General features: G+C 33.7%; 1 protein-coding gene and 1 non-coding gene across 2 annotated transcripts; both read right to left on the bottom strand.

Moving 5' to 3' along the window:
- Window positions 1–4,665: 4,665 nt before the first annotated feature.
- On the bottom strand, window positions 4,666–7,067 carry LOC110617333 (subtilisin-like protease SBT1.8). Its single transcript, XM_021760059.2, has 2 exons — window positions 5,453–7,067; window positions 4,666–5,327 (listed from the first exon to the last, which is right to left on the bottom strand). Exons 1-2 carry the CDS (start codon window positions 7,065–7,067, stop codon window positions 4,666–4,668), a joined length of 2,277 nt encoding a protein of 758 aa, XP_021615751.2.
- A 4,860-nt stretch (window positions 7,068–11,927) lies between these two features.
- On the bottom strand, window positions 11,928–11,999 carry TRNAD-GUC. Its single transcript has one exon. It is a non-coding gene; the product is annotated as a tRNA-Asp (tRNA).
- Window positions 12,000–19,084: the final 7,085 nt, after the last annotated feature.

A 19,084-nucleotide genomic window follows, 5' to 3' on the forward strand; every position in this document is an offset into this window, starting at 1 on the left:
TCTAGTTGAAGTTGGAAAATTCAGATTTTGTGATGAATTGGGAGATTTAAATCTCCATTGTTAAACTTCTATTTATTTTCAATATTTATGCAATTTGATCTTTCTATAATTGTTGTTTTGCTTTTAGAATCAATTTAGGCCTATTGCTTTTAATTGCTTGAGTAACAATTGTTTGAATAATTTAAGTCCGTAATTGCTTATATTATTTGAACACAAATTTAATCAAGTTGCATGATCTAAACTTGACAACGCGGTTGGCAAGGTTAGAATTAGGTTTCTCTAAGTCTTAATGCAGTTAACAGTTGTTCGATGCCAAAGGCCCCAAGGACGTTCCTTGGCAACTTGTTAACTAGTGTTTGATTAGCGAACGTTTCCTAATCAAACTAGAACTAAGGAGGAATTTGGATTGTGAGAAGCGTCTTCCACATCCTAAACTAATTTATTGAGATAAATAGGAGTATTAAAGAATCAATGATCAATTCTAAACAATCTGAAATAGATCCATACTTCAACTAGAAGCTTTTCTCTTATTGATTTACTCATCTTTAAATTATTGCTTTCTTTTGTTATTTAGTGTTAATACATCAACTCAAAACCCCCCTCTTTTAATTACTTGTTATTTACTTGACCTAGTCATTATTAGGAAAATCATTGGTGTCAATTTCTTGTGGTTCGACCCTATTGCCACTATCTACAAGTTTATTGTTGATTGTTTAATAGGTTTATTTTTTACGGCTTCGACAACCGCTTATCAACAACCGTTTTGTTCGGGAGTATATGGGCAAGAAACTCTCTGTGTTATTCCATTTTCTCATAAATAACAGGTTAAAGCTTGATACTCTCCCTCCCCAATCTGTTTGGAACATTTTAATCGATTCATTAAAGTACTTTTCCATAAGTTGGCGAAAACAAATGAACGTTGGTAAAACTTCATATTTTTGTTTTAAGAAATAGACCTAAGAATATTTGAAAAAATGATCAAAGAACAAGACACAATAACGATAACCATCAATAGAAGAGACAGGGGAAGCCTCCCAAACATCAGAACAAATCAATTCTAATGGCTTAGTAGCCTTAAAATTTGACTCTGAAAATGGAAGTTTATGCATTTTACTTGACAAACATGCATCACAAAGTTCAACATATTGAAATTTATTACAAGCTAAATTATTCAAAGAAATAAAACTACGAAGCAAACGAGAATTAACATGGCCTAATTTGCATGCCAATCAGAAAAGGTAGCAATATTAGCTTGTGGATGAAACAGAAACAATGGAAGATTGTATAATCCGTCTTTACTCAAACCTTTGTGAATGATTCTCCTCGTGCGGATACCCTTCAAAAGAAAGAAGTTTGGAAAAAACTCGATAGACATATTGTTCTGAAGTGCAAAAGCAAATTGCGTGAAACAGATGGTGAATGCAAAATATTATCAAAACAAAAAAGATTATTGGAATTTCGAAAATAAGAAGAGCCAACAGAGGAAACACGAATCATTTTACCATTGCCAATTGTGACAGCATCAGTTCCTATATAAAGTTCAATATGATCAATGTTTCCGTAGGTCAGTGTTAAATGAAAGTTTGCTCCAGAATCCAATGTCCATTCTTAAGCTTTTGGCAGTCCTCAAGCAGCAACAAGATGAGCAGAAGATTGGCTGTAATTCTACTTAGATAATGGGCAAAGCCAACTTGTATGTCCAGTTCCTCAACAAGTGTAACAAATCAGAGATGAAGTTGATCGAGAATTAGAATCAAAATTATTGTGTGACGATTGATTATTCATCCAGAACCTATGTTGGATTGTTGGTTGCGAGAATTGTGTCCAGAATCGTAACCTCCTCTCCCTCGATTATTTGATTCCCACCAGACCTGTAGGAACCGTTTTAAGCAAACTAAGCAGTTGGCGAAATAGAAGAGTCCAGTGATAGACTAGCAATCTTCAATTGTGCTTCTTCACCCAACAAAAGTGTATACAGTTCATCATAAGAAATAGCAGAGTTTCAAGCTTCAATCGCTCGAATAAATGGATGATAGGCAAAGTCCAACCCTTCTAAAATATCACCAATAAAAATTGAAGCTTGTAACGCAGCCATAGTGTCGAACAAATTTTTTGCTCGTTTGAGATAATCATTAATAGAATCTGATCCCTTCTTTAAATGTTTCAAAAGCTTTCTACACTTCATGATCTGAGTGTGTGCTCCTTGAGAATAAATAGTGCAAGTAGAATACTTATCATAAAATACTGCAAGAAACATCCATCATTGCAAGTAGAATTATTTTAAAAGTTTGAAACTTTTGTACCCATATAAATTTGCAGCATAAAAGTCTTTTGAAAATAGACCGAACTGAGGTTTAGATTCCATCTTAAGAAAATGGACTGAGTTTAACACACGTCTAAAAACTAGTTAAAAATGAAAAGAGTGTTCAAAGCCATACAAACGGATATATTATCCTTACCATAAACTAATTTAAGATTTAACAAAATATTCCATAAAGTTTTATAATTTTTTACAATAATATAAATTAAGTATAAATTAGAGAAAATAAAATTAGATTTAAATTATGATTTTTTTTTAACTGAAAATTGGGAATTAATTGAGTAAAATCTAAGACCTCTCTCAAATTTATTCAGATACACTTACCATCAAGTTAAATCTGTAAGTGTATTTAAATCATAATGTTAGTAATAGAAAATAAATACATTGACACGAATTTATTATAAAAAGGTAAAAATATAATTATAATTTTTTTTAAAATAAATAATTTTATCATTGTTCGATTAATAATTTACTTTAATAACTATTTTTTTAATAATTTAATCAGTAAATTTTATTTTCTTTTATTTTCGATTATCCACTAATTACAATATATCAAATTAGAATTAATGGAGAAAATTTTAAAATTTTCTAATTTTTATAATTATAAAAATCTTTTATTATTCTTAATATAAACTGAATTCTAAAAATTAATTATTTTTATAGATCAAAATTAAAATTAAAAAAAGTTAAATAATTAAAAAAATTGTCTAATTAAGCCTAAACGTTATATCAAACTATCAGAATTGTTTGGAAAAAAAAAATCAGAATTGTGCCTGCTTGGTAGCCAAGAATGATATGAAATTTAAATTAAATAGTAGATCATATTATTGAAATAAAATAATAATAATTAAAGCATGTCTAACTAATTATAATTTCAACTCTAGCTAATAGTTTATATTCTAATAATTTTTATTTATTGAAATAATTTTATAATAAATTTTAATTTCATAGTACTAGAATTATATATATGTAATCTTTAATCTAATATTTTATGTAACATTTATTTATAGAATTTGGGATTTTTTTTTCTCATATGGTATTATAGATTTAAAATTAAATTGGCCCTTTAAATTTAAATTTTTTTATTAGGTTTTATCTATTTGAATTTATAGTGTTTTATTCAAAATATTAATTTATTTTAAAGTTAACTTAAAATTTAAGGACCAGCTTTGCAAACCACTAGACCTTTCTCTATAGCTATAATGACTTCTGTGTCGCAGATCACAATCTTACCATACACCAACCCCACTAGATTACTCCCCATTCTTTGTCCACTGTAGATGCTCAGACCCCCGATTTGAATATTCTACCGTTGCATAGCACATGTCCATGGCAGTAGGGAGATTTTACTTAGGACAACAGCCACCGTCAAAGTTTTTACAAACACTAAAGCGACAACGTATATGGCTCACAGGAACTCCACGTGCAATGGAGCAGCCAATTCTACAGCCACGTAAAAACACGAGTCATCTTTGGAAAAAAGATGAAATACATAATAATTAATACTTAATTATTTTTTTAAAAAAATGTTTACTTAAAAAAATTCTTTTTTGAAAAATAATTAAATTACACTTTAAAAATATCTTAATTTTTATCTAAATTTAACTATAATTATTATTAAACTAAAAATATTATTTTTTAGTATTTTAAAATATGAGTTACACCCTAATTTAATTTATTAAATTTTATTTAAATTTATTTAATTTTAATAATAATTTAATAATAAATTTTAATTAAAAATAAAATTTAATATTTTTTATTTAATTATATAATACATGACAAAATTTTTAACCGATTCACTGATGTGAAAATATCATATGATTTGCTATATAAATTTGTATTACTTCAAAATAAGCACGTTTAAAAGCAGAATAACACTCATAAATTTAGTCTGATAATAAGTATATTTAAATAAATTTAAAAAATTTTAAATTTTACTAGTCGAAATAAATTTATAATTAAAAATTAAAAATTAATTAATTTAAAAAGTTAAATGTTTATGTGTATTTAAATTTTAATTTAATTCTTTTAATTTTTATTTAATTGATCTAATCTGTAAATTTTAAATTTAATTATTTAACTGATATATTATATGTATTTTGTTATTATTTTTTAATTTTTTAATTAATGATGTTAATTAATTCAAAAAGATTAAATGTTTTTGTGTTTTTTTTTCCATGTTTTATAAGATATGAGGAGTCCAAACGTATTTAAATTCAAGTCGCATAAATAACATTATTATTTATACATTTACTGGATTGATACAAGTTATTTTAACTAGTATAAAACATTATTCCACACTTGTCATACATAAGATGAAGTTTTTGTAGATGGTAGCTAATTTCTCATGGCCACATAACAGCAATTGGGCTGCTGACTATGTGCTTAGCATTACTCCAAACAATCCAACCAAATGCAGCTTTAAGTTTAGACTTGTTAAGTCTCTTGTCCACAAATGTAACTCTATATCTCTTCTTCTCCCCAACATTCTTAAAAACCAGCTTACTAGGATTCACAGTCACATCCACATTTGATGGAGCAGTCACTTTCACTTTGTACACTGAATTGCTGAGACCAACATTTGTCACTTCACGACTGTATTCTACCATTGACGACTTGTTCCCAAACAAAACAGAAAATGATGGGTAATTCAGCTCACCAGGATCTCTAAACTTTCTCGAACAAGACAGATTTGGGGTGTCCAAAATTTCTCGAAGATATTCAAGAGGATAATTCAATGAACAGAAGAATTTAAGGTAGTCTTGACTTGAAGCATCATAAACCAGACCAGGAGAGAGAGCTCTCTGTGGGTTTACAAAACCAGAACCGTATGCAAATGAGTTGGCAGATGAACCTTTAGAAGCATCTCTAAAAGGCAAGTTCATGTTGTCTGTGTTGTAGGCAGTTGTCATAATTGCTGATTTTATTGCAGTTGGACTCCAAGTTGGATGTGCTGCTTTTATTAATGCAATTATTCCACTTACATGTGGACATGCCATAGATGTTCCTGACAAAATTTCACCATCTTAACATTAAATATATTAAACGGAAAATTTTGCCTGAATACCTAGTCCTGCCCAAAGAATTCCCCATTATCACGAATTAAAAAGATGCATATAACAAGAACCGTACCTGATACAACATTGAATTTGACAGTCCTCTTATCTTCCTTCAAGCCTGATGGACCTATAGCCTCAGTCCATGCAGCTAAGATGTTAACACCAGGAGCTATAACATCAGGCTTCAAGATATATGGAGTCACCAAATTTGGCCCTCGAGAACTAAAATAAGGCACCATCGGTGACGGCTTTACATTTACCACCGTCCCATCAAAGCCAAGAACAGCCGTGGGACTAGGATCAGTTCTCTCGTATTGTTTAATCAAGTCACCCACTTTCCACCCCACTTCCACAGTTGGCAACAAATGGATGTCAGTTGATAATTCTTTCATACTTACAGAGTTTACAACTATCATCCCAACTCCACCAGCTTTGCGAACCACTAGACTTTTTTTCACATTTTCTGTGACTCCTATATCACAGATCACCACCTTGCCACGCACCAAAGCTGGTTCAAGCGTACCATCTAAACAATAGTTACTCGAGCTATTTTTTCCTTTATGGTACACCAACCCCACTAGATTATTCCCCATTCTTCCTCCACTGTAGATACTCACACCTCTGAATAGCTTTTTGTTACCAAGCAAAATATAAGCCGGGAAGTCTCTGTCTACACTCCCGGCACCCACCGTTATAGCCCACGGAGCTGTGTTCGCTACTGACGATTTTTTAGGTCCTGTGTTACCAGCTGCAAAACTCACCAAAATTCCCTTACTCATTGCTGCGTATGCACCAACGGCCATGGGGTCAAGATAATACGGGGGTGGTTCAGAGACTAGGGCGATAGACAAAGAGATAACATCAACACCATCTGAAATAGCACTCTCAAACGCAGCAAAAATATCGGCTAAATAACAAGCATCGACTCGTGCACAAACCTTATAGCTTGCGACCCGTGCACGATAAGCTACTCCTCTCGCAGTGCCCTTACCATAGCCGAACAAGCTCACATTCTCCACCGGTGACCCTGCAGCTGTACTAGCACAGTGAGTTCCATGCCCGTCATAGTCCCGAGGCGAGGGAACCTGTTTCGAAGAACCAGATGCTTGTTTCTCGTGTGATTTTAAGAAATAACGAGCCCCAATTAACTTGTTATTGCAGAGTGATCTCCCATTGAAGTCATTACTAGACACGCATTTTCCTTTCCATCTTTTTGGGATATCCGACAACCCCTTGTCGTCAAAACTTTTGGATTCTGGCCACACACCAGTGTCGAGAACTCCGATGATGATATCATGAGAAGCTTGTTCAATTTCTTCAAATTGACGCCCATCAGTCAAGCTGAAGCTGGAATTGAGACCAAGGAATTGTGGGGTGTGAGTGGTCTGAGCTGAGTACACTCTATCTTCAAACACATTAAGGACAGCATCCATATTTCTAAGAGAGTCTGCTTCTTGTGGGTCGAGATAAGCAGCAAAGCCATGAAAGGCGGTGGTGTAGGTGTAAAGTATGGAATCAGAAGTTGAAGTAAGGGATTGATACCAGTCATGGTGAGTGGGATGTGACAGAGGTTTGGAGTTGTGATTCATATGAACAATATAAGTTTGCTTAGGGGTAGAGGCTGAGAGTAGGGAGAGAGTAGAGAAAATGACTAGAACAAGCAGCCAAAGGATTTTCATGGAAGCCATTGTGAGTTCGTGGAGGGACGATGGTCGAAGTTCCGTCTTATATTCGAAGAATGCTTGGTGTGTTGGGGTTCAGTCGAAGCAGTAAACTCCAAGACAATAAAGGACAAATGCCACCTCTCGAAGAAATTTTATTCATGGATATTAAATATTTCAAAATTATGAAATTATTATTTACATTTTAATTGAAAACTTAATTAATTGAAAATTAAAATTAAGTTCAATTTACAAATCAAATTTTAAATTAATTTTTTAATTTAATATAAAAATTAAGAAGCAATAAGAAGTTTCAACTAAAATTTTCAATTTAGCACAAAAATTAATTTTGAATTTTTTTTATTTTCTAGTTAATTTAATTTACATTGAGATTTCTAAATTTAATTAAATTAAACATAGGACAAAAGCACCGCTTCAATGCTTTCTTAAGGCACCAAAACGACAACGTACATGCCCACAAGAAGTCCACGTACACTGGATTCAGAACCATTGAATACGACATAGGGAGAATTATTGTATGATTCGAACTCTCATGAGCTGATTTTGTCTCTTTCTGTGTTCTCTGGGTTATCAGCCTCTTCTTCCTGCAGCTAGACCGTTTCTTCTGTTACAATGTGTGTGGTTATCTCCTGCCCTCCTTTTTATCTAGAGAAGTGGGTTTCTCCTCTTCTGATTAAGGTGTGGTGTAGATAAATAACTTTTCTTTCTGGTTTTGAGTAAATTTGAGCTTGTTGGAGAGGACTTGTCTGATCTGCTGTGTTTGTTCTTTTTTGTTTCTTCTTTGTTGCTTGTTTCCAATTTTTGTATGCGGATGGTTTCAATGGCATTTCTGATGAAGGGAGCATGCACCGAGAGAAGGCTACTCCCTTTCTACCCGCTTGTGTTCCAGTTGGGACAGTTCTTCGGACGAGTTTAAAATCTTACTAGATGGAGTTGTTCTTGCCGCCTTGGTCGCAGCTACCTCCAGTGGACAGGATGACCAGAGAAGGGAGAACGACGGTTCTGGTCGTGAGCGGTCGGTTTGGATTTCAAATTTGCAGTTGGGCCGGATTTTTTAGAGTTTTTTTTCTTTATGAGTTATTTTATTTTTTAATCCCAAAAAATATATTTTTAGCCGATTTATCCTTTCAATAACCATTTATTTTATTCTTTGTGATTTTAAAAAATAATAAAATTAATACTCTATAGATTGCTAGAATTTTTTATTACATTTATAATTTAATTTCTATCATTTTAAATATTTTAATAATTAATTAGTCCTATAATTTTAATAAATAAATAATATAATATTAGTAAATTAATTATATTTTCTTTATAAATATTAATTTTTTAATTTTCTAAAATTATAAAAAAATAAATGACTTCTAAAAAAAATTTAACATTTGTTTTTGAGAGCGTTAAATTTAAGTCAAGTCTAACTCATCTTAAAAATTAATTTAAGGAAGAAGAATATTTAAGGTATTTATAAGAGACACATTATTTCTATTTCAAATTGATATGTGATTCAATACATTCTCAATATTCATAATTATATTGGAGCGTAACATATTTATGAAAAAGAGTGCTTAAAGTCCTTATAAAGGGTACATTAGCCATATCCCAAACAGATGTGCACATTACTTCTATCTCAAACCGACGTGAGATTCAATAAACTCTTACATTACCTCTATCCTAAACCGATATGAAAACCAATATGCATATTACTTCTATTCCAAACCGTTGTGAGATTCAACATACTCCTACATTACCTCTATCACAAACCAACGTGTGATTCAACACACTCTTCTCATATTCATGATTATACTGGAGCGTAACATATTTATGGGATGTCCAACATCGGTGAAAAGACTCTAATACCATATTAAATTTGGATTAAGTCTAACTCACGTTAAAAGCTAACTCAAAGGGGAGAAGTATTTAAAATCTTTATAAGCAGCATATTATTCCTATTATAAACCGACATGGGATTTAATATAGGAATATAGGAGAAGATATTAAAAAATAAATTTTTACCATTTTCTTTATTTCGACAATAAATTATAGAAAAAAAAAAAGAAATGAGGAGAAAACATGAGAATTTTGGTTTACTAACCTCCTTCATTAACATCAAAACATTTCTCATTTTGAGAGAAATTGAAATATTATATACTGTTTATCTTAAAATTACTTATATATTCTTCATATCATATAAAAAATATTATAACTCATGTGAATTAAGTCAACATTCAATTATAAGAGAAATTTTACTTCTACTTTAATTTAGTAAGGTATCAAAATAATAATACATTAATTTCTTTTTTTTATTTTTCCTCTTTAATTTTTTTTTACCATAAATGATTCTAGCAAGGGGGTAATGATTTAATTAATTAAAATGGTGATTTGTATTTTAAAGTTGTGGTTGTGTTGCCGAATAGTGAAATTTCGAGGGATTGTGGTCTCACTCGTTGAAATGTTGAAAGCAAAAAATGAAAGAGAAAGCAAAAAATGAAAGAAATCAGTCGATGTATACCAATGGCATAACAATCACCTCCAAGAAGAAGTTGCAGATATTTGAAAACGTCATACTTATAAGGGAGAAGAGTTAGAAGAGCGAAATATAATTGCTCCCACTTAGACAAGCAGGGAAAAATATTACACTCAGAGTCAATATCTTTCCAAACTGTGTTAAAACCCTGACTCTGTTCTCCCCTCAAACGAACAACAGTAAAGCTTTCAACCCAATAACTGATAAAATCCTTATGGCCTGTGCATGGGAAAACTCGGCATAGTATAAAATCGTTGACATCTTGTAGTTGCATCATAATTTAGAAGATAGCCAGATGGCTCATGGGGTCTATCGTCCCGTCGTATTTATCCAAAACTAGGCAGCTTGAACTTTGTGAAAAAAGTCTCAGCAAGAATTTTCTCCGACAGGGGTGAAGCGTCGTCCAAGTCGTAATCTTCCTCTTGCTCTTTTTTGGTACCTTTTTACCGCTCGAACCAACTTCCAGTCAACATCTTTCAGGGTCTTGTCTAATAATTCATCATCCTCTATCTTGGCCTTCCTTTGGACTACATATGAATTGCCTCCATCCAAGTCTTTAGAATCTCGAAGGAAGCTTCCTCCCTTATTCTGGAAGCCATGAATGAAGCCTCCTCCCTAACTTTATATTACTCAAGAGTTACCTGTAACTTTTTTTATATATTGAACCATCTGCTCATTGTTCAAATTGTTAAGGTATGTCTCATTGAGTATGGAAGGAGTGTTTTGTCTACTGCTATGGATGGAGGAGATGATGGCTTCCCTATTGGTAGCAGACTTAGCAATAGCTCGTGAGTTTTTAGCCATTTTAAGGGTAAAGTGATAGAAATGGAAAATTCTTTGAGTAAAAAGATAGAAAGCTAGGCTGAATTTATCCCACATGAACAAGAAGGACTCAATGGAGATCTCGATAATGGAACCAAATGATGTGGTCGAAAATGAGCTGAAGATGATTGGTCAATCTATAAAACAAAAAAGGTGAGGTAGTTTGCGCCTATGGACAGCTATTTCAATGCTAAGTTAGTAATCTATCAGAAAGGACAAGTGAAAGTAAGTAGCTTGAGTCAATAAAAGTGTGTAAGAATGCATATCTTGAACTATGTGTATGTTTTGTTTTTATACTATAAGAAGGAGTCGGTTAATGAATCTCCTGAAAATCCAACTGGTGTCGGCTAGTGAATAAGAGATTTCGCGATTATAAGTGTAATGGGAATATATTGAATGTTATTCTTTAATGATAACTTGTGTCATAAAAGTTTCAATCGATTCATGAAAGGACGAGTTTTTTATCGTTCCAAGTATCAACTATTATGATATTCGAATCTCCATTTTTATGGGTGAGACTTTTGTGACCAAATCTCATAGTTTAATAAACCCTTTGTCACATGGCTCCATCATACGGTGAGAGTCTATAGCACACTTTGGGTAAATATTGTCATATCTCTTTTCGTTTTCTGTATTGGATTGTCATTTCACTTATTTGTCCCATATGCAATAATCAAAGCAATAATAAAAACTCCTCTATCATTAGTATCAGCAAATTTTGCTGAATTTAGGCCATGAAATGCACTATTTACATGTCAAAATAAAAGAAATGAATGTTGTATAGTCCACAACGAGGGAAAGAGAGGGACAAAACTTTTGCATCCATTTTAAGGATTAGAATAATTAGCGGTTTTACTTTTTTTATTAATTAATTAAGAGAAAATTATTGTAGTCTTTATATTATAAAAAAATTATCAGTTGGTATCTAGATTTTGAAAAATATATTAAAACGTTTTTTATATTTTAAAAAGTATATTAATTAGTCTTTTCATTAATTTTAGTCGTTAAATATTTTATTTTCAATAGTTTAAATTTGAAAAAAATTATTAATTGATTCTGAAATTTCTAAAGAGTTAATTAGTCTATTCATATCGATAATATTTTAATTTTTTTTATAGTATTTAATGACTAAAATTAATAGAGAAATAAATTAATAAATTTTTAAAATGTTAGAAATATTTTAATTTATTTTTTAAAATCAAATATTAAACTAATCGGTTTTAGTTTTTAAAATTTAATAAATAATTAATTCTTAAAAACAATTTTTAAGAAGATTTTTTTAGGAAAAAAATATTTTCAAGAAATATTTAAACAAAATCTTTTTTAAGAACAATTTAAAAAATAATAAAAATAAAAAAAAAAATTCAACAGTTGAAGATGTATATTCTTAATGGCTAAAATTTTTATAATTTTAGATTAAAAAAATTTTCTTCAAAATCTTTAATGGATTAAGTTCAAAATAATTCTTATGCAATTTTTTTTGCTAGAGAAAAATCTGTGAGGTTGATTAAGTTCAAAAACGCCGTTGCCGGGGATCGAACCCGGGTCACCCGCGTGACAGGCGGGTATACTCACCACTATACTACAACGACCAATTGCGCTTAACACAGACTACATCAGGAAATTTATATCGTAGCCAACATATTCTAATTTAATTAAACAAAAAAATATTTTGAATGTAAAATTTTAAGAAGAATTAAAATTAGATCCTTGATTTTAAGGATTCACTGATTTATTCTTATCTTAAATTTACTCAATTGATATATTCATATATTTTTTTAAAATTTAACTCTTTAATCCTTTCGCTAAATAAATTGTTAATTATTTATTTTAATTTTATTTAAATAAATTAAATAGTATGAATATTTAAAAATATAAAAACAAAATGATGATATATATAAGAAAAATTATATGAATTAAACGCTATAAATATTTAAGAAACCTAACCGCTGTACTAACCATAGAACTAAATTATTAGAGTTTAGTAAATATATGAATATTTTAATTAAATAATTTTAAAATATGAATAAATTAATAAATTTTTTAAAAATTTAAGATTCCATAATAATCCACGTGACAGCTATGTCGCGACCGTATCAGCACGGGCGCCGAAAGTGAATTAAATAGCCGTCTGACGAGAATGGGCAGGCAAATACGCCCGTACGTATGACTCTGTGTGACAGCGACAGGTAGCAATGTGGCAGAGTGGCGGTTATGCATCCAGACTAAACTTTTCCATACACATATAAACCATTTTTCTCTCTGCATCTCAGATCATCAATTGGCGCCGTCTCTGGAAATGAAGGAGATCTTTCCATCACCGAGTTTTCATTTCCATAATACCCAGTGAGATCCACATGGCTAACCATAATGAAAACCATACTACCAATACCCCAAACGACCTGAGTTCTTCTCATAAAGGTCAGCAGTTCTCATTTTCTAGCCCTACAGCCCTATCAAACCAACTATCCGTATTGTTTAACCCTTCGCCAAGCTCGGCAGGGAACACACTCAGAACCACCTCATCTGACATGGAGTTGCAAACCATGGCTCTCCAGCTCCAAAACACCGCCCACTGGCTGGAGCAAATGCTGTAGCAAAAGGGTCTCAGCACCCCACTGAATGTATTCCCTGTAACCAAAGGCTTCAACGCCACCAAACCCCAACCCACCTTCAACTAACAAGTTCTCCAACAAAGCAGCCAAAGGACGGGCGAAATGAGTGGAGAGGCTAACAGGGAAAATGAGCCTGCGGTCAGAGTAAGAGGCCGGAGGGTAAGAGAGCTCACAGAAAATTATGAAGCTGAGAGCTATTCTGTTGAGCCAACGAGGAGGTCGAAAAGTGAGGAGTTGGAGAGGAGAACTTTCCGTCATTGGAGTTTCCATTTCCATAATACCCACTGAGATCCACTGAGATCTACTCATAAAGGTCAGCAGTTCTCATTTTCCAGCCCTACAGCCCCATCAAAGTAACCACTTGTATCATTTAACCCCTTGCCAAGCTCGATAGGGAATACATCCAGAACCACCTTATCTGACTAGGAGTTACAAACCATGCCTCTCCAGCTCCAAAACACCGCCCACTGGCTGGAGCAAATGCTGCAGCAAAGGGGTCTCAACACCCTATTGAATGTACCCCTATAACCCAAGGCTTCAACGCCACTGAACCTCAACCCACCTTCAACTAACAAGTTCCCCAACAAAGCAGCCAGAAGACGGGCGAAAGGAGTGGAGAGGCTGACAGAGAAAATGAGCCTACGGTCAGACCAAGAGGCCGGAGGGTAAGAGAGCTCATCGAAAATGATGAAGTTGAGAGCTGTTCTCACCTTTCTCAAGATGGATACAGCAGGAGATCGTCACCAAAAAGTTCATAATGCCACCAATGACAGCCTATGACGGTATGGGAAACCCCAGGAAGCACGTCCTAAACTACAAGACGTTCATGAAGCACCAAACTCACTCAGACGCCCTGATGTGCAAAGTCTACCACTCTCACAAGACCGGCTCGGGCATAGCTTAACAGCTTAGAGGCAGGAAGCATCAAAGGCTTCACGGATCTAGAGAACATCTTCATCAGCCGGTTTATTGTAGGGGTCTCGGCAGAGAGAAAAATCAGTTATTTGGATACAGTCCGGCAGAGAAGGAATGAGTCTCTAAGAAAGTACGTAGCCAGGTTCAACTCGGAGGCCCTGCAGATTCCCGAACTAGACAAAACAAGAGCCGTGGAGGCCATGCAGAAAGAAACCACATCCCCTGAGTTTTTTGGCTCACTGTACAGGAAACCGTCCAATACCCTGGCTGAACTGATGAAGCGAGCTGAAAAGTATATCAGGCAGGATGACACCTTGACTACGAGCAGATTCACCAGGGAATCAGGAGACAGAGAAAAGGCAGTGGAGAATAAAAGGCCTAAAAGACAGAAGAGGAGGCAGAACCGGGGGTCAGAGATGCACAGACAACTGTGCATTGGATTGTTATCTAATGGTTTTATCTTTTTTTATTGATTAATTAAGAGAAAATTATTATCAAGTCCTTATATTATGGAAAAATTCATTAGTTAGTATTTAGATTTTGAAAAATATATTAAAATAATTTTTATATTTTAAAAAGTATACTAATTTGTAATACCCGGCTAGACTCCGGTATCGGAATTCCTACCGTCCGGTGGAATCTCAGATGTCGAAAACCTCTAGAAGGGCAAAATAATATTTTTATGAAATGTTTTAATGTATTTTATGATTTTAAGTAAGAAAGAAGTTGAGTTTTGGATGAAAAAGACCATGAAGGCATTTCCAGGTTCGGCCTCCGAACATTAGATAGTTTTGGAGGGCAAGTTAGGCTTTCGAAAGTGGCTCAGGTTCGGCCGCCGAACTTGCATGAGTTTTGGAGGCACTTTAAGGGCTCCATGGCCGAAACGGGCGAGTTTTCTCCCCATTTTCGGCCAACGGTGAGTTCATGCTCTCCCATGGTTGTTTTTTATGATTTTCGTCAAATCCTTTAAGTTTTAACAAGTTTTATCTTGGTTTGAAGATATTTGAGCAAAAAGAGTGAAGTTGGTAACTTGGAAACCCCAAGAGCTCGATCTCTCCCATCTCCGAGTTGGATCGCCTCTCCTCTCGATCTCCAAGAGGTAAGAGTAGATCCTTAGCTCATTTCATGTTTTAAACAAGTTTTGTGAAAGTTTTTGGAGCAGAAATGCATGTTTAGGTTAATGTTGAGTTTTTGGGTTAATGTTGAGTTTTGAGTAATGTGTATTGTTTGAGTTGCTTTTTGTGTTTGTGTTGGGGTTTAGGATAGTTTGAGACCCCAAAATGCTTATTTGCTTGTGTATGCTTGTTTTGGAAGTGTTGGTTCTGAGTTGAATGGTTTGGGAGGTAAATGTGCATTGTGGAGGCTGAGTTCTGCCCTTTGGAAGAACTCAGGTTAGGCAGTCGAAGGTGTAACAGCCCGGCCCTCTCACCGGCACTGTTACCGTTCACGGCCCAGGGCTATCCCTCGCCTGGCCTCTTGCCACCTCGGGCTTTCCACTGGCGTCGTGAACAGCTCTTAACATCCATTCACCCTCACGGGTTCCTGGCAGGATTTGTCCCCTTGGGTTCTCGCATCGCATCCTTCCCTAAGTGGATTTGGCCTAAATTTCCCTTTGGAAATTAGGTCGCCTCCCCCACTACTCGAACCCTTGACCTCCCACTTTAAGGGAATAGTCTGGTGAAGCAGGTAAATCTAGCTTGTACGACACATTCCCAATCTTTTGCAAGATTTCAAAGGGTCCGACGTATCGTGGGGCTAGTTTACCTTTCTTTTCGAAGCGAACCACTCCTTTCATAGGAGACACCTTGAACAATACCAGATCCCCCTCCTGAAACTCTACCTGTCTTCTGCGGATGTCTGCATAACTCTTCTGTCTGCTTGCAGCAGTCTTGATCCTTTCTCTGATTATGGGTACCACCCTGCTGGTGATTTCTACTAACTCAGGCCCTGCCAAGGCCTTCTCTCCAACTTCCTCCCAGCAAACGGGTGATCTGCACTTCCTTCCATACAAAGCTTCATATGGAGCCATCCCGATGCTAGCATGATGGCTGTTATTGTAGGCAAACTCCACCAAGGGTAGATGCTGCCTCCAAGAACCGCCAAAATCCAGCACACACATTCTAAGCATATCCTCTATCGTCTGGATGGTTTTTTCTGATTGTCTGTCTATCTGTGGATGGAAAGCAGTGCTAAAATCCAACCTGGTACCCATGGCGTTCTGCAGACTCTGCCAAAATCTGGAGGTGAACTGGGGCCCTCTATCGGACACTATAGAAACAGGAACCCCATGCAGCCTGACGATCTCATCAACATATACCTGCGCCAACTTGTCCACAGAATAGCAACTCCTGACAGGGATGAAGTGAGCAGATTTGGTGAGTCTGTCCACAATCACCCATATGGAGTCCAATCTGTTGGGCGCTGCCGGTAACCCCACTACGAAGTCCATAGCTATATTTTCTCATTTCCACTATCACTACAAGATTTTTCCGGATTAGTAACGGATTTTTCCGTTACTAATCAATGAAAAATCCGTTACTAACCAGTTTAGTAACGGATTAGTAACGGATTTACATCCGTTACTATGAACCTCGTTGCTAATGCAATAGTAACCGATTAGCAATCCGTTACTGATTTAGTAACGGATTTAGTAACGGATTTGTAATGAAATTTAGTAACGGATTTCAAATCCGTTACTAATTTAATAAAAATTAAAAATATATAAATAAATTGCATCCGTTACTAAATTTAGTAACGGATAGAAATCCGTTACTAATCCGTTACTAATTTGATAAAATAAAAAATAAAAAAAATATTTTAAATTTATATTCCGTTATTAAATCTATTGTTAATTTTAAAAATTATATTAAATTATTAATTTATTTCATTTTTTTTAAATGGAATTAATTTATTTCATTATATTTTATATTAGATAATAATTTAATTATGGTAAACTATTAATTTTTTCATTGTATTTTATATTAAATATTAACTTTAATATTTTAAATTTTATTAATTTTATGAGAAAATTATTATAAAATTACATGAGAAAATTTAAAAAAAGAAAAAAAGTGAGAGAATAGAAAAAAATGAGATATAAAAGAGAAAATAACAAAAGAAAGAAAATAAAAGAAAATAATGATAAAAATGAAGAGCAAATAAGAAAAAAGGGAAAATTAAAGGAAATGAGAAAAAAGGAAGAAAAAATAGAAAAAAGAAAGAAAATGAGAGAAAGATGAAGAAAAAATGAAGAAAAATAAAGAGAAAATGAAGATATACAAAAGAATGTAAAAACAAAGGTTAGAGTATATATATGAGAGAAAAGAAAGTAAATGAATGAATAATGAAAGAAAAAGGAAGGGAAAATGATAGAAAGTGGAAGAGAAAATGAAAGAAAATAAAAGAAAATGAAAGAAAATATAAGAAAATGAAAGAAAAAAATATGAGAGAAAATAAAACAAAAATCAAGTGATAAAAGAAAGATCAATGATAAAAGAAAATTGAAGAGAAAATTGAAGGAAATGAAAGAAAATTGAAGGAAATGAAAGAAAATTGAAGAGAAAATTGAAGGAAATGAAAGAAAATGAAAAAAAATTGGAGTTAATAATTAAGAAAAAAAAAAGATAAGGGAGAAATGAAGAAATGAGGAGAGAAGAGGAGAAAGAAAATGAATGAAATGAAAGGGAAATAAAATGGGGAGAAAGAAAATGAATGAAGTGAAGGGAGATAAAATGGGTGAGTGTATAAATACGCGAATTAGTAACGGATTTAGTAACGGATTTAATCCGTTGCTAAATTTTTTAAAAAAAATGCGGGCGAACTAAAATAAAAAGGCGGTATTATTCTCCAAATTTTAGTAACGGATTTCTTAAACCGTTACTAATTTTTAGATTAGTAACGGATTAAATCCGTTACTAAATTTTTCAAAAAAAACGTGGGAGAACTAAAATAAAAAGGCGGTATTATTCTCCAAATTTTAGTAACGGATTTCTTAATCCGTTACTAATTTTTAGATTAGTAACGGATTTAGTAACGGACTAAATCCGTTACTAAACTTAAAAAGAAAATTTGGAATTTTAAAAAATAAAAAATTGATTTTTTTATTAAAAAAATAGTAACGGATTAAATCCGTTACTAAATCCGTTACTAATTATATAATATATTGCATTCCGTTATTAAATCCGTTACTATTTTATTTATTTAATTAATTTATTTAGTAACCGATTTAGTAACAAATTTATTAACGGATTGAAATCCGTTACTAATTTTTAGCTAATTTAGTAACGGATTTATAACGGATCTCAAAATCCGTTATTAAATTTATAAATATTTTTATTAAGTAACAGATTTAGTAACGGATTGTTAATCCGTTACTAAATAATAAAAATTAATAACGGAATATAAAATCCGTTACTAATCCGTTACAAATTAGTAACGGATTTAAATCCGTTACTAATATCCGTTACTATTCCGACAGATTTTTGTAGTGTATGGAATAGATAGCGGGTTAAGCATTCCAGCCGGCTTCTGATGTTTCAGCTTCACCCTTTGACACACTTCGCAGGTTGACACAAACTGTGCCACTTCTCTCTTCATAGCTGGCCACCAATAAACTTTTTTCAGATCTTGGTACATCTTGGTGGCCCCGGGGTGAATGTTGTATCTTGCATTATGAGCCTCTCTCATAATGTCTCCTTTCAGCCCTACATCATCTGGTACACATAGTCTGCTCCCATAGCGGAGGATCCCTTTGCTGTCGAATCTGAATTCACTATCCTTGCCCGACTGAACAGTCCTGGCAATCTTCACTAACTCTGGGTCCTCATGCTGTTTCTGAGCCACCTGCTCCAGAAACACGGGTGTCACTCTCATCTGGGCTACCAAAGCACCTGTACCAGACAACTCCAACTGAAGACCTTCATCCATGAGCTTGTAAAACTCCTTTACTACTGGCCTCCTCTCTGCTGATATGTGGGATAAACTGCCTAGTGACTTCCGGCTTAGAGCGTCCGCCACAACATTCGCCTTACCCGGATGATACTGAATCTTGCAATCATAGTCACTCAGCAGCTCTACCCATCTCCTCTGTCTCAAATTCAAATCTCTTTGACTCAGGATGTACTGCAGGCTCTTATGATCTGTAAAGA

This window comes from Manihot esculenta, chromosome 6, assembly GCF_001659605.2.
Source record: "Manihot esculenta cultivar AM560-2 chromosome 6, M.esculenta_v8, whole genome shotgun sequence".
NCBI lineage: Eukaryota > Viridiplantae > Streptophyta > Magnoliopsida > Malpighiales > Euphorbiaceae > Manihot > Manihot esculenta.